The 16,284-nt window shown below is 40.4% G+C and overlaps 1 protein-coding gene across 6 annotated transcripts in view; it reads right to left on the minus strand.

The window, feature by feature from the left end:
- LOC117731395 (kazrin-like) overlaps positions 1-16,284 on the minus strand; it is an 89,011-nt gene that overhangs the window by 21,776 nt on the left and 50,951 nt on the right. For 4 of the 6 annotated variants that reach the window (XM_034533726.1, XM_034533727.1, XM_034533729.1 and 1 more), the window contains exon 4: positions 530-637. In XM_034533726.1, coding sequence (XP_034389617.1) covers positions 530-637 — 108 coding nt within the window. Of the gene's footprint in view, positions 1-529; positions 638-3,519; positions 3,553-7,063; positions 7,086-16,284 lie in introns of those variants that run through there. The other 2 variants (XM_034533730.1, XM_034533731.1) reach the window with 2 other exon arrangements.

Raw genomic sequence — 16,284 nt, forward strand, 5'->3', positions numbered from 1 at the left:
GCTGGTCAGTTTGATTACTGCACAGGAGGGATTTAGCGAGACTATTATCTTGAGTCACACTGGCCTCTCTATAAAACATTTTATTTTTCAAACTGATGACTGCTATTTGGGAAAATAAGTGTCCTCGCTGCGATGCAATAATTGCACATTACAATACAACTCGGGCGCAATTGACTTACATAAATTGACAATAAAGCTCCATTCAGATTAAAGCAATTTGCAGAGTAAAATGATTTCCTCTGGTAAGAAGTCGATCCAGTCTCAGAGTCGTACTGCGCCGCACATTGGGCGACAAAACATGTTATCTAGCTGCGATAAATCAAAGCGTGAACTGCGAGGCCCTGGTGGCCAGGTACCAACAGCTGCTGTCTGATTGTTCTCACACTCTTAGCCTGTGCAGGCCTTTGCTCCAGTGTTAACCTCGCAGTCAAGCCGACAGCTCTGTGTCTTTTAACTGCCAGGATAAATCTCTGTGCACACTTCCTGCTGTCACCAAGGCAACACCTTGTATTTTCGAGCAGCACCGTACCTTTGCCTAGCGAGCAGTCTGGAGAGCCAAAGTCCATCAGGCTGGATATCTCTGTCGGGTAGCACATGTCCGTCACAACTGTCTTCTGTCTGTGATGCACTGACGGATCTGCAGGGGAAAGATATGAAGAATCAATGTCAATTCACACCATCAGATGAATCAAATGTTTACTATCTCATCAAAACTTCTTATTTGTAATCACACAGCAGGTTGTTTTAGTATGTTGGGCTCATACTGACATTGTGTCTACAGCCGGCCTGCTCAATCAGATAATTCATTCTGACATTATGTCAATTTCGACACGCACTTCTGAGCTTTCGGACACGTTGCAAATATGAATCAGTACTACAAATCACTGCATTTGACATCGGCATTTGGAATTAATAATGAAGCACAAACTGTAATGATTCATGCTCGTCTCATTATGCTACAATGCTTGGCTAAATTTGTACTTATTTTAGATCACCTCATGATAATCTTTCATACGTTTTCCCTTTTCTTTGTCTCTTTTATCCACCCATTTATCTGATTCCACTATACTCGTTCGATACCTTTTGTGCTCATTTAGGTCATCTTTCGAACATTTTCTCTCCTCTCACTTCAAAAAGAAAATGGATTGAGAGAAACATCTATCTGATTTAAAATCATCAGGGTCCTTCTGTCCACTGCTTTTCCTCGATTTCTTTTTCTAAATGTTTCACCTCCATGTATAAGGCATGAAATGCTATAAAAATGACAATGATTATTGGAGGGAGCAATATCCTCCCTGTGCTGGGAAATGGTTTTATAGAGCAGATACCAAAGCATTACAACGGAAATGATTTCCTTTTTCAAGAGGGCTTCAGATGCCGCTATTGATCTAAAATCTTCAAACTGAAAGCAATTCTGCTTATCTTAGAAATCCATCTGACGCTATAAATGTTGGATTTCATACCAGATGAAGGCGTGACAGTACCTTTTGTTTATGGGCTAAAGCAGTGTTTAAATGAAACGTGTTTTCTAGTCTCACCATGAATCTCGTCCATGAGCACAACAGTGCCGTCTACCCTCAGGGGCCTTCTGAGCAGAACCATCTGCACAACCACTCTTCCTCAACGATGATCTCAGCTTCCCTCCCAATCTGCATATTTTGACAATTTCAATTTCATGACCGTATGGTATTTATCTAGATGACTGCCCTCTCCCGCCTCTGACCTGTCGATAACTGTTTAGATGTTGTTAAACTGACCTTTCCCTTGTTCTTTAATATGGAGATTGGACAGCAGGCAGGCTGCTTTACCAACAGTAATGAGAGAGAGAGAGAGCTGCTGGCAGTCAGACAAATTCACAGACAATCTATTGCAGCACTTAGTTGAAGGTGCTGACGCTTTGTGCACTTAAAAATAAAGACGGCAATACATAAATTTAAGGCTGCAACGTAGAGTCTGTGTTGGGGAGCCATTGTTTAAAAGTGTCATCACTCTTAAATGAGCAGCCTATCAAATGAGAAAAAGGAGCAATGAACCATAAATATCACGTTGTTCTGGTTATGTGTGCTTTGTATAATGAGCATGCTTCACCCTGGTACTTCAACATACTTCAGTTATCTAAACCTTTTACTAGTTTAAATTACCTCCCATTCCCAAGGGGTTTTGATTAGCCAGGGTTCATTGTATTTCAAGAAGAAAACACTGTGTAGTTGTGTCTGTGTCTATGTGGTAAAGTACGTGAATGTGCTCTAGAGAGGTATGTCCAGGGGAGTGAGCAGTATATCTGTCACCTCTTCTCTGCCTGGTTGAACCTCTGCTGTGAGAGGTCAAAGGTTATGGAAAGGAGGAGGCCTAGCTACTATCTGGAGCCTAACTGACCAAACCAGGCAGGAGCCCAAACTACAGGCAATGACTTTGATCAAGCAGTGCCAATTGTAAACATGTTTTACATTTGTTTTATAGCTCACCTTCATCAAATCTCTCAAACCTCTCCATTTCTTGTTCATTATTGTATTAATTTAAAATGTTGAACAAAAGACATCTATCTCCCGGTGAGCTACCAGGGAAATAAAAGTGTGTCCCATTCTGCCAGATGGGAATATTTATCAAAATGATGTACCTTAAAAACAAGGTAGGTTACTTTGTCTTTCTATATTTCTATCCCTTTATCTGATCGATAACTCTACCATAAATACTTAAATAGATCTTTTCTACAGTAGACATTTCACATGAGGTGTATTTACGGGTGCATGTAATAAAAGTAATGATGCATTCTTATTAGTGGAGGTCCTGGTATTGTGCCTGATAGCTCACTGGAAAAGCTTTCAAATGTTGCTGTCAGCGATCCTAATCCCAAACACTTTTTGTTCAATTTAGCGAACGTCTCCTCACAGTCTGCTAGCTGTCTATTCTGAGTGTGTAATGAAAAAATAAAAAAGAATCTGGTGTTGATAAATGGAAAATAAACAAAGTTGCTTGGACTGAGTCACACTATTCTAGCCAATCAACAAAAGGGGGCGTTGGTTTTCGTGCACAGGAAAGGCCATGGATGTATCAAGAGAAAGGCAGTGGGAGGGACAGTAAATCTGGAGGGGGATTGGTTTTGGGTGAAATCAGTTATTCTCAGTCATGCTGATGAAAGGACAGTGACATGTGAAGCAAATATGAAAAGAAAACTTTGGATTAGCTGTATGCAAATAAGTTCACCGTCTCCAGAGATGGATCCCCAATGAAACAGACAGTAGATCTTAATACGAAATATAAAAAAATACATATTAATATGCAAATGTTCCCCTTTTGTTTATTCTGTTATTTTCCTCCAAGGAGAAAACAATATCTCATTTACAAAGCAGATCTATATTACTCTAGCAATAAATATACATGTTCATTCATGTTAGACTTAAAAGTGTTCTTATCATCTTTTTAAATATTAAAGAGACTTCCTGACAGACAACAAGGGAAAAACACAGCCCCGACAGCATCACAAGGGAAAACACCCACTAGTTATTAATGAGAACATACTGAGAGTGTGTGACTGCAGAAACATCCCCGGGTGTGGTGGGAAGTCAGAGAGGCTATCCAAACATCTGACACAACTTCCCTTCTTCGCTAACAGCTGAGGGATGCAGGCGACATGTACTGCATGGGACATAATGGAAAGAGGAGACAAACAGAGTGGGTATTCAAGCAGAAAAAGGAGGCAACTATCATTGGTGTGCAGACAGCTCATCATTGCCCACCCTCAGACAACATTTAATTACACTGGCATTCAATTTGTCATGCAGGCAGCAAACACATTCACTCCTGTATCAGTCATCGCTGAGGAAAGGAAGGCAACATCACCATGTCATTGTGGAGTCACAGCACCATGAAACCCTGGTCTGCTGAGTGTAATAACACAGCTTCACGTGTTCTATCTTTCTGAGGGACAAACATATCTAGGTACCACTTACGATCTTTTACAATGGTTGGAAGCATGCTGTAATAACCCGGCCGTGCGTGCGTGTGGGTGTGCGTGCGTGCGTGCGTGCGTGCGTGCGCGTGTGTGTGTGCGTGGGTGTGCGTGTGTGTGTGTGTATATAAGAGCAGGTTAGCTTTGAGGGGTGATTGGCAATCAGCACACTTGCAGAACGAAAGGTCACTGTAATGTTTATTGTTTCCACATTCTCAACTACTAAAAGGTTTTTGTTAGGGGAGAGGGGTTATAGTGACAATTGGGGGGTTGTGACGCACATTCAAATACAGCAATTCAAAGCCTTTGCAATGGATGCGGGGGATTTTTTTGTTAATTGCTCACTTTATGTACCCAGAAGAGAGATATGAAATAAAAGGTAACACTGGGACAAAAAAACTAAAGTTAAAATTTTATACGGACAATGAAATTATCATAATCCGGAAATGTAAAGTGCTAAATAATTTAACAATTTTCTGTGGTTCACAGTAATTATTCCCCATTGGCATGACAATAACCACAGTGTTATATTATTTACTTTATCTCTCTATTTAAATTGGCACGACATAATGTTAAAAAATATGAAACACCATCTAAAAATCGTAAACACTATCCAAATGGACAAAGCTGAATGATGTGATGCCTTTTGGGTTTCTAACCTTTGGCAAAAGACAGAGCCAGGAAATATCACCTGGTTACATAAGACAACAGGGTTGAGTTTGGTTGAGATATTTAGTGTTGAATATTTCACAAGGGAGACTGCTCATCCCTGACCCCGGCGTTTTATCAAGCAAAGACACATGGAGCTCATCCAAATCCCAGTATATAGACTGCTGACACGGCACTCCCACGGCACAATGCATCTCCACTCGTAGGTATCATTAGCAGTCTCTGACACAGATGGCAACAGTGAATTGGAAACATAGCTCCTTTATGACGGCGCTATAGATATGAAATCAAAATATTGTGTAAAACCAGAAAACAACAAAATCTCATAAACATCCATAAACACAGGCTGTAAATGTGTCAAATAATTATTTAACAACAGCAGTGAAATACTTTTGGGAGAAGTTGACTTAGCATTCAACACACTCTTTACACCCGAAGAAAAGCAACAGACAGATTTCTCCTCTGGGACAGATGTGAGACTGTATGTTGTAAAATGAAGGTGGAGCTGTCACATCTCTGTTATATATCCCAAACATGCAGCCAAAACACTTCAGCAAAATGTCATCCATTTAATATTTTACTTTGCCTGGAGCTGAAAACGTACTGTGTATTAATCTGTGTTTATAATCATATGTGACACCGTGAATCAATACTCCTGGTGCTCACAGAACATCAGCCCTGAAAGGCTGCCCCAAGGCTGCTGTGATCCATAGCCTCTGGATGCTGTTTGTGTGCCGTTAAGAGCAGCACACAGCAGCCTGCCTTGAGGAAACATGCGTGGAAAAAAGCCTGTTCAGGGACACATCCATTACATCAATGAGGGGAAATTGCTTGAGAAAGCGAATGTCCAGGGTAACCGGTGTTACTGCTGGTGTTGCTCTGTTGCTCAGCAGACTGTGGTTATGGTTATTTATTTCGCTCTAATGATTTTAGTGTCAAAGGACAACATTAAGGGAGGATTTTAAAAAGCAACATGTGCTGTTGAGACAGGGAGTCCCGACAGGCGATCACAAACCTTGGGAAGTCCTTTTCAGTGTTGTTAAACCGTAACTGCAGGATTTTCATTACAGGACTGAGAGATGGGTGATAACAAAAATATATTATGTGATGATGAAATGTTTCCGCACCGTTTATGAGGGGTTGCTATCCCTTTAATATCTCAGGATGCATTAGGCCATTGTGGCAAATGTATATGGCAATTTGGGTGACAAAGTGAGTCAAAGTAACATAAAGTAGTGATTTGTCATTTATCCAATTGACTAATGTACAGCTGGCCAGGTGTCTATTTTTTTAAATACATTTTAGATTTGAATGGGACTTACTTGTAAGATGAACACAAAATAAAGTGGTCCAAACAGGTCAATTCAATTAGGTCGCTAATTAAACTATGAACAACTGAAGGAGAACTTGTATATCCATTATAGGTACACAGGGGAACTTTTGAACTATCCTTTGTATCACTAATTCAGTATCACATGCCACATCTGCTCATAACAATATCAGCATTGCAGAGCTCAGTCCTGTGATTAAACTGAGCTATGTTGTTATGCTGAAACCAAAACAGCTGAAGGGCTCAAGAGAGCAGAAAGTACCTCAATTGATTATTCATAACAATACCATCAGGAAAACAAGGTTGAGTGATGATGCCTATCCTTGGAGTTACGATGGGATGATGTAGTTATACATGCATTTGTAATCATTATCATTGTGGCTGAACCAGTGAAACATTTGGAAAATGGCAGAGATAATAGATGTTTCTGTAACCCCTGAGGATAAGATGGAGTCATTCATACACCAGCTAATGCAACACGTCCTTCAAGATCGCCATAATGAGCTCAATGTTCAGTCGTCTGCCACAGCGGTGGAAAACAAGTACATAACATTTAGGGTTTTCCCCATTGAGCTACATTTTCCTTTGTCATCAGGCACGATCCAACAAATGGAACGTATGAATACAAGATGTTTTTTATAATAGCATTTTTCCAAATTGTATAGTCTTGATACATTAAATAGCCTAATGGACAAGGTGAAGTTGTTTCTTTACCATCTCTCATAAAAGTACAATTTATATAAAAATGTTCTTGTATCTATATGTTGTACACAAGAGCACAACACACACAGAATCCCTCTCGTACTCTCACACACACACAGACAGACTTTATGGATCATTGGGTTGAAACTGTGGGTCACAGCTGGTCATGGCAGGGCAGATGACCCATAGGCTTTGCCGGACCAGGAAAGCTATATGAGGGCGGATTTAAAGTGAAGATTAAGCAGAAAAAAACTGCCTGGACAACAACAACAAAAATCCTCCAGCTTCTTGTGCCAAGGCCTTTCCTGCTTTGGGTAAAAGCTGCAATGATGGCAGCAGCGGGCTTGGCCTTGGCTCTTTAATATTGTCCTAGTACGTGGGGACATTTGGAAAATGTGAGACGTTTTGCTGACCTCTATCCTCAAATGGGCCTGGGAATTGATTAACGCTCTTTTCACACAGGCCAGTCCCGCCACGCCCGTCCCAGCTGCCTCTACAGGATCCAAGAGCGACCCATTTCTCTCTGGACAGAAGGACTGGGACAGAGGGCACACCGAGCATCATCTTCCCTGTAAAAGACAACTAGAGGGGAAGTCTTGGGTGCAAATGGATGAGAAGCTAAGATTGAGCTAAACTTTTACATCTTTTTCCACTCCTGTCTTCACAACTAAAAGGTGAATTAATAGTTTGTTTGTGATGTGTGAGAGAAAAGAGAAAAAGCAGCTCAACAAGCATTACTAGCGGGAGAGCAGAGCTTCTTCTCCAGGGGAAACCTAATTTACTCATCAAGCCAGAAAAATACAGCACAGTGAAGTCAGTGGTGGTCATAGCACAAAGAGCACACAGATTTCCTGTTGGGGCTGATGGGAATCATTTACATAGGAAACCATGATTAGCTTACATACCATCTTCAAACAGAATATCATCGGCAATGTAGAACAACTCAATAGAGCGAAGCTTAACTCAAACCTAGTGACTAGATCTTTGCAGGAGCGAAAATAACAGTCAAATCAGATGGCAACAAGTATCATTGATGTTCAAAGATGCTATTGTGGTGTGACATATACTGCTCTTATAATAAATGACGCTAGCCAGCTTCTTCACACTTCTGTCTGTTATAGTTGCTAATTGCAGGAGATAAACAGAGAGTACACAAAAGCCATGCTGTGCTCCTGGCATCAAGCGTGATATGAAAAAAAGCCACAAGTGCTCTTCTGCTACTTTGGACCTGACAACAAAGTCTTGAGCGATTTGCCAAAATGTGTTCTCTTGCTGTAGTATGAATGCTCAAACTGGCAGGCACACTGTGAGTCTGAGGGCCATGAAAAAAATGCATTTATAATGAACAAAATATACAACAGGTCTGCAATCTTTGAGACACAATTTTCCTGTTAAATATTACATAAATTTTTTTCATCTTTAAGTAAGCCCCCTTTAAATGTAATAAACACAATTAAATGCATTATTTATTTGGTATAAACTCCCCAGCTTGTATTATTATACCAGCAGGGGTAGCGAATACATGCATTTCTGATTAAGATCATTATACTTGATTTTCCCAGAGGGGAAACCTTTCGCTTTATTTCACAGTAGATTATCCCTAATTACAAAAAGCCATGTAAATAAATATATAGCACAAGGAAACTAAAAAAATTAATAATTAAGAATGAAGAAAAAAAACACAACTGCACAAAAAAAGAAGCACTCTCATCCAATCCAACACCCAAGGGCTTTCTCAAGTGGCAGTGAAGACATCTTGCACAGCCCCTGCGGTCAACAACACGCTATCGCTGTGTTAAGTTGACTGCCACAGGAATAAATGAATGTTCACAGCGATTTTGCTCGCACTACTGAGTTCAACCAGTAAGTTCAGGAATTTAATTCAACAGGGCTCTCACCATAAGTGCAAATCTGACATTGTGCAGAGAGATGTCATATATTTCCTACTAAGAGGGAGTATGAGCTTTTTTTAGGCGGCTGAGGGAGCCATAGTTGTCCACATAGTTGCCAAAGCAACTAACTGAATCAGTGACAATAGGCTGATCTGCTATATAATACTATAATTATTTTAAACAATAAATCAGTACATTTATGTTTCACAAAGTTAGGAAATGTCAAGCCTGAAGTTTCATTATACAGAAAAGAATGATTCCAGTGACTTCCACACAGTGAGGCATACAGCTTATTGAATCAACACTTGTATCAGATTGGTACTCGGTACATGGCCAATAGCCGAAGCACAGGTATCGGTATCAGGACTGAAAAAGTCGGATTGGCGCATCCCAAATAATCATTTGCATTCAGATGAACATTATTGTGGAGCAGTCTAGTTAGCTGCTTTATGCTGCTTCATTCCGAGCACCACCTCATGCAAACTATTCACTCTTGTATGTTTGGAATAAAAGGTCAAACCCCTGCTTCACATGTCTGAGTAACATAGAACATAAACTATACATTACACCATTACAACTCTCTTTTAGCAGTCAGTTTAGCGCTGCAGTGGGGGAGGAGGCTTTAGATTATGGAAGAAATCCTTCACATCCAGTGCAACCCATCCCACCGCCACTATTCATATTACAACTCGTCAATTACATAATAAGATTTGATAGGGAAGGTTGCGAAATACAAATAGTAGTCACTCTGTTATCCTTGGAGGAAGAAATACAGCACACATAATTACATCCCCCTGGTGAGGTGATGAATTACCCATTGTGGTGGCGAGTAGTAATGGTGAAAAAATTCAGTAAATGAAAAATGACCCAGTAAGCTATCCACGCCATGACTTCTACTCACGGCCATTGTTACAATAGATGCTAAAGTCTTTAAGGTCATCACCTTCGTCTTGCAATACCTTACAGTTCGATAAGAACCTGAATCAGCTTTTTTCTCTGCAGTGGGCACCGCTCAGAATGACTAATGTCTCGGTGCAGGAACAATCTCCAGCAGGGAGTTGACCACTTACTCCTCTTGAACCGCACCAGAGAGCAGCACAGAGATGAGTTCCTGTGAAGCAGAGCATCCGCATTTAAAATCTAATCATCCTGTCCTCTCTGTCAATGCTTCAGCCTACGTGAGACTGTAATTAGTGGGATGGCAGTTCAAGTGCTAATTAGCATGTCAGCTAAGTTTTACTAACTTAACCACAGTGCTTCATCCACTTCATACACCAAACACTTAATAAAGTGCACTTTAAATCTCGACCAATTACTGAAGATACTCCTACCTGCAGCTCTAGTACAAATATTTGGTTGTTTTTAATAGTGACCTCTATTGAGGTTTGTAGAGTTTGTTGAAATAAATGATGTCCTCATTTTCTTCTCTCACATATCCTCCTTCATTTTAGATCAATTAACTATATTTAGATAATTATATATGAATTGTGGAATGGTAACGCTCTGTGGCGCTCTGATCTACTTCTTTTCTTGTCGCTAAGAAGCTGCCATATAGCAGACAGAGACAGGTGAAAGAAAACGGTATCACACCTGTGAAGTCAAGTCGCCTTTATTGCTGGTTGTGAAACATGATTGTAGCTTGGGCAGAAGGTCTTCACATGGTTGGCTTGTTAAACATGTTTGTTTAGATATTACGTAGCTGTAATAGGCATCAGTGTGGTTGTAATACCGTACAGTACATGTTGCATTAGGTGTGTGTGTGTGTGTGTGTGTGTGTGTGTGTGTGTGTGTGTGTGTGTGTGTGTGTGTGTGTGTGTGTGTGTGTGTGTGCATGTGTGTGGTTGAAAGGATTCCTTTGTGAATGAATGTTGCAGGGTTTGTTCTTCCAATGTTGAGATACAACATCCAACATACATGTACTGTATCTATGACATATGCAGTTTATTTTGTATGTGATGTTAAAGGTCCTCCACATCATGTCAATCAAACAATGTTTGATTGACATCTTTGGAAGTCTATAAGGGCGGATAACTTACACCTGTATCCTTCTTTAGTCTACCTTCAACCTGAACAAAGGAGTGAATACACCTGTGGAGGTGCACAAGGCCTTTAAATTAGTTTTCTTTCTTTCTGTTATTTATTGCAATTGAATGGTACAAAGTGTGTTATATTCCAACATGCAACCATGTTTTGGATCCAAATAGGTTTTTTTTTTTTTTTAGGGAGTCCTGTCGCTGTAGGCTCATAATATTTTTCTCAACTGACTCGACTGGCCACTACAGTACACAGATTTGTTAACAGCAAGGAAAAAACATTGGCTTTGATTCTTAAGTTCTTAACATACAGGTCAGTTAGTTAGATCCTTATTACTTACTTCCACATGTCTCAGTAAAACATTTGTAAGGTATTTAACATATCACAAATACATTAAATGGCATCTCCAAGGAAGGGAGCACAAGTTTCATTAGTTAGCTCGTATAAATTAGCCAAAAACACTAGAACTAGAACTAGAAACTAGAACTCTCATTAAGGAGAAAGGCCAGCATTGAACTAACATTCACCGTTAGCATTGGAATGTAAGGAAGAAAGCAATTTACAGACCCAGTATAGTTCATTCATGAGTGATAGAAATGGAAGGAAAAACTGAAATAATCTAATGTGAAACTTTTACGTCCAAGTTGAAAGTACTGTTGTCTGATGAAACTATGTCTCAGTGGAAGACAGCGCAACTTCCCTGTCAGCTGTCAGGACCAACGGTCTGATGCAAGCTGATGTTGAAAATGTCTGTTCAAAAAGCAGATGAATCCCTTTTTGGGGGGTTTAACCCCTTCGACATTTAATAATTCAACATTTATAAGATTTAGAGACCATGGTCTGTAAGAATCATTGTGGTCTGTGGTGTTGAAAATTGAGTAATGCCAGTTTGCTGAGCTCTTTCTTCCTCACTCTGTTTGTTTCCCTGCACACTGGCTACAGGCTGTAATGATAATTACTGATAGGAAGCAGGGTAAGTAGGCAACAGTCCAAAAAGCTCCTCCACCTGCCCAGGAAGCTGACCTTTTGTGTGATGCTGTAGATCACAAGTGCAGACAATAGCCCACTGGCTTATAGTGGTCCCCTGAGTGATTAATGAATCTCATTAGCTGTAGGAGTAGTTACTGCTGAGAAGGACGCAGGCACTTTTTCTCCGTATGTCAGTGTATACACTCTTTATTCGCCTGGCCTTTTCCTATGTTGTCACCAACACTGTCTTTGTCCTCTCTCTCACTGCCCCCTCTTCCCACACACTCCTTCATCAATCAAATTGTTCTCGAAGTTTTAAAATCCCCAAATCCCTCACCTCATCTAGTTCTTTCTCTCTTAGGATTCTTTCCTCATGATTATTAAGATGCCTCTCCTGCCCCTCCACTGCAACTGATTCTTTATCTTTTGCTTTCTGTCCGTCACTCTTTCTCCCTCCGTCTCAAATGCGACTGCACTGAACACCCTTCTTTAGATCTGCTGGGGCCACTTCCCAGGAGAGTCACTGCAGTAATAAGAGCAGAGAGGCTCTGGGACGCATACAGCCAGCGCTCTGCAGGGCGCCAACCTGACAGCCGTGAAGCCCCTTAAACATAGTCAAACAGTAAGAGAAGAAGGCATATGAGAAACTTTCAAAACTAGATCCATAAACATTTGTTTCCACAAATCCTTATGACACCAGCAATTCCTCAACGAGACCACTGAGGAATATCAGCATGTCATTATTATCAAATCAGAAATATTGAAACAGCAAGTTTTCAGTTCCTGTGTATCCCTGAGGCAGCGCCGTCTCCAGGGAGAGAGTTGAAGTGACTGGAGACCGTCATCGTTCCCTCTTCCTCGAGTGTTATCTGGTTAATTAATGAGCAGTCAGCTCAGTGTTGAGGCACCATTTTGTTTCCTATTTGTACCATATTTCTGTGGGCAGACCTTCCAAGACATTGCTGAGTATCTGGGTAACCTCATACAATTCTTTTCAATACACTTTTTCACCAAGGAAAGCTTCTATTTCAACACAGGAGATAAATTAACCATGAACGTTACTGTGTGAAATATGTCTGCAGGAAGGTATGCTTACTGTTGTGTGGAGCAGAAGATTACTTTACTTTACTACAGACAGGAATGTGTCTATACTGCCGATGAAAACAGCATAACTTATATCGTACTGAAACATATTACATGTAATTTTATGGGCCAGTGCTGCCACTGTCTTACCACTAGTAGTACAATATACCTGTTTCATGATAGGCTCAATGTACAGTGACATAAAAATGTAAGAAAAGCAGTAAATCTTAATTTTAGAGAAACTTGAGCCAGAGTATGTTTGGTGGTTTTACTTGACGGAACAACTGAGGCAAGTAATCAATTAAAGACATAGTTGGTTGTAAATGTTATGCCAATCTATAAATAGTGTCAGCTCTAGCTTTGACAACCGCAAACTATGGATGAGTGAAGCTTTTAAGTAAAATGAAATCAGAGATCATTTTTATCAGATGCTGATTTTAGTGTCACACTTTGATGAAAACAACATTCAAGAACCAAACAAAATACAGAAGTTTCTTGTCCTAGATCGAGTGAAATCAACTGTCAGATTCAGAACAATCAACTGGAGCGACCTCAACATCCATTGTTGCTCCGTGGCATGCTGTCCTACCAGGGTTGCTAAGTAACAGTTGTGGCGGCAACCTTTGGTTTAAGCTTTAATCCTCTCTATAAAGAAAATGTTAGAGCACGACAAGAAAGTAAAGCATCTGAATTATACAGCATGCTATTTATGTGAGGTATTAAAAGTCAAAAGTCTTCACGCATAAGTCCTGTTCAGAAACCTCAAGCTCACCACACACAACTATCATTAAACAAAAATTGCCCTCTGAGATCAAACTTTAACTCTTTTAACTCTAACAGAGATGATAAAGAACACATCTTTAAAAAAACATTTTCTTATGGTACGCCACCTTCTACACTTTATGCTCACTGGACTACTAATGCATTTTTGCAACATCCTCTGCATCAGTTGTTTTGAAATATAAATGTTGCTTTCCTCTTCTTTTTTCAAGGAATGGTTTCATAACAAGCTGGCCAACAATGTTATTGTATAGAATATGTTATATAATACATATACGTATGGTCAGAAGCAGTTGGGAGTGGGCCAAAAACAGAGCAGAGATGCTAAAACATGCCAAACAGTTAAAGTGTGTGATTATAGTTTCAGCCTTACTGACTATATTTATGCCGAGACTGGATCAGGATCCAGGAAGCTTACCATCTTGGCGAATGAATTTTCTCTATGATTTTCTATTACAGATACCAACCATACTCCAAGTTGAAGATGGAATGAGGAAATTAAATAATACTTATATTCCGTGAGCTGTCTGAGAGTTTGGTAGAGTTGTGTACGAATAAGAGCATACACGCATGTTGGGTAACAATAAATGTATTGTATCATGTTTCAGTGGAACTGAAAAAGCCTCTTTATATGAGGCAAGTCCTCTAAACTGTAGAGATAGAATGAGGGCAAAATACATCATACATACATACTGTATACAACCATATGTACAGAATATCATTAAAAAGAGATACAACTAACTCTCCAACACTTAAGTGCTCTGAAATAACGAAGGCAGTGGGTGGCCTTTCTTAAATTAACCATTCTTCAGCTTCATACCTGATGCTGGCCTTGAAATGTCAGAGCAGCTGTCTGCTGTTGGATCAGCAGGACTCGCGCTAAACAGACTAATTTACTGCTTAAGAATGTCAGGAAATGCCAAAGCCGTCAAAAACACAAAGAAATATTATTCAAACTGGGCGGGCGACTGTGGGTCAGTGGTTAGCATGTCCGTCTTTCAATCAGGGGGTTGGCAGTTCAAACCCCGGCCTAGTCGATGTCTCCTTGAGCAAGACACTTAACCCTGCATTGCTCCCCGTAGCTGTGTCTACAGTGTATAATGTAAAGTGTCTGAGTATCTTAAAAAGCGCTATATAAATTAAATGGATTATTATTACACTGATTTAGTAAGTTCATTATAACAGGGAAGTAGAGCTGACGGAATAAAAATAATTGATGGGGTAAGTTTAGCTAATTGCTGGATTGCATTACCAAGAAGCTGTTGGAGCCACAGAAATAAGAGGAAAGCCTCAGAAGACTTCTCGTTTATTGTGTCCGACTGCTGTGTCATTACAGCGAGCGGCGTCGCATGATGATTCACACTCATCCACCTTCTGTTTCACGATGTGCCTGTGCCCCCCTGTGACACAAACTTAATCAATTTGAAACGTATCACCCAATCATGTGCATTCACACTCACTTTTCATACTCACTGGTATGAAAAGTAATGCATTGCTGCTTCCATACCTCCATTCGATTTGGGTCCATGCAGTTTCCATGGTATACAGCTGGGCCACAGCATCTTCTCAGCCCTTAAAAATCCATATCTGTCCTTCCTCCTTTGCATTTTCTCTTTCAGTCTAAACGCTGTTGATGCAGCGTCAGTTCACCGCTCTGAGGATCCCAAATGTGGGATTGGGACACAGATTACCATGGGGATCAACCTCCCATCATTTCCATCCCCCACCTAACACTCCTCATGAACTATGGTAAAGCCTACCCTGTACCACCCTGCGATGGACCTGCAGGTTTAACCAACCCCAAAGATCACGCTCAACCATCTCTCCCAGTATGGCAGATGGGACAGTCTTGTAAAAGACAAAGACACTGATTCACTGCTGGCTTAAAGTCATTCCTAAGCCGGCACCTTCACCCTCCAGCTGTGTAATCAGACAGCTGAAGACTACTGTATTAGAGCGCTAATACTAGGTAGTGACACAGAGACATATGTAAGGCCCAAAACAATCTTGGACTAATCCTTTGAGATCAGCAGTATTAAAGGATCCACTTGGAACATAAAGTACGGCAGCAACAATGTCGCCACTTCCTCTAATACCAAGAGCACATTTGAACATGGAAATGAGACACTCTTGCAGTCACAGTCTGCATTTTGAACAGCCACTTCAGTTTCTCCCCCCCTGTCGAGGAAAATCAAATGACGTCAATGTGCTGTCTCCCCTGAGAGGACTTAACCAGCATTGTACAAGTATTGAAATCAGATAAATCAACTGAATGTGTGCTGAAATACTGTAAGAGAGCATGTGTGTGTGTGTGTGTACAGCACAAGCACACTTTGCAGTGATCCATCACGGTTTTGGAAGGCATAGAACAATGATGTTGTCTCTCATGATGCTGATGAGGACGTTTGATCAGAAATCGTTTTTAAGTGTCGTTCCAGGGAGTGGACAAACAAAATACTGTGTCACTTAATGAGGAGGACTTGTTGTCTATTCTTCACTGAGCACTCACTCTTCCACATCAAATTATGTCAGGGCTTCCATCTTTACATCCTTGTCAAATTATTTTAGTAATTGTATTTCAACTGCCACTTCAAATTTAGCACACTTCAGTATCTCAACAATGTGTGAATTGTACATTTTCTGCAGTCACCAACATTAAAGTTCATCAGAAAACATTGCTTTTTCTAGTCAATATAGATACAGGTTTATCTTATTTTAAAGAAGTGACATTTGAGTATACACAGAGATCAGCAGAGCCTGGTTCATTAATTTAAGCCCATTTTATAAACAAGCAGGTAAGAAATCTAAACAATGAGGCTTTGGGTTTGCAGCAAACCCACTCGATCAACCACAGAGCCAAGGTTTCTGTCAGCTAC

This window comes from Cyclopterus lumpus, chromosome 5, assembly GCF_009769545.1.
Source record: "Cyclopterus lumpus isolate fCycLum1 chromosome 5, fCycLum1.pri, whole genome shotgun sequence".
NCBI classification, from domain to species: domain Eukaryota; kingdom Metazoa; phylum Chordata; class Actinopteri; order Perciformes; family Cyclopteridae; genus Cyclopterus; species Cyclopterus lumpus.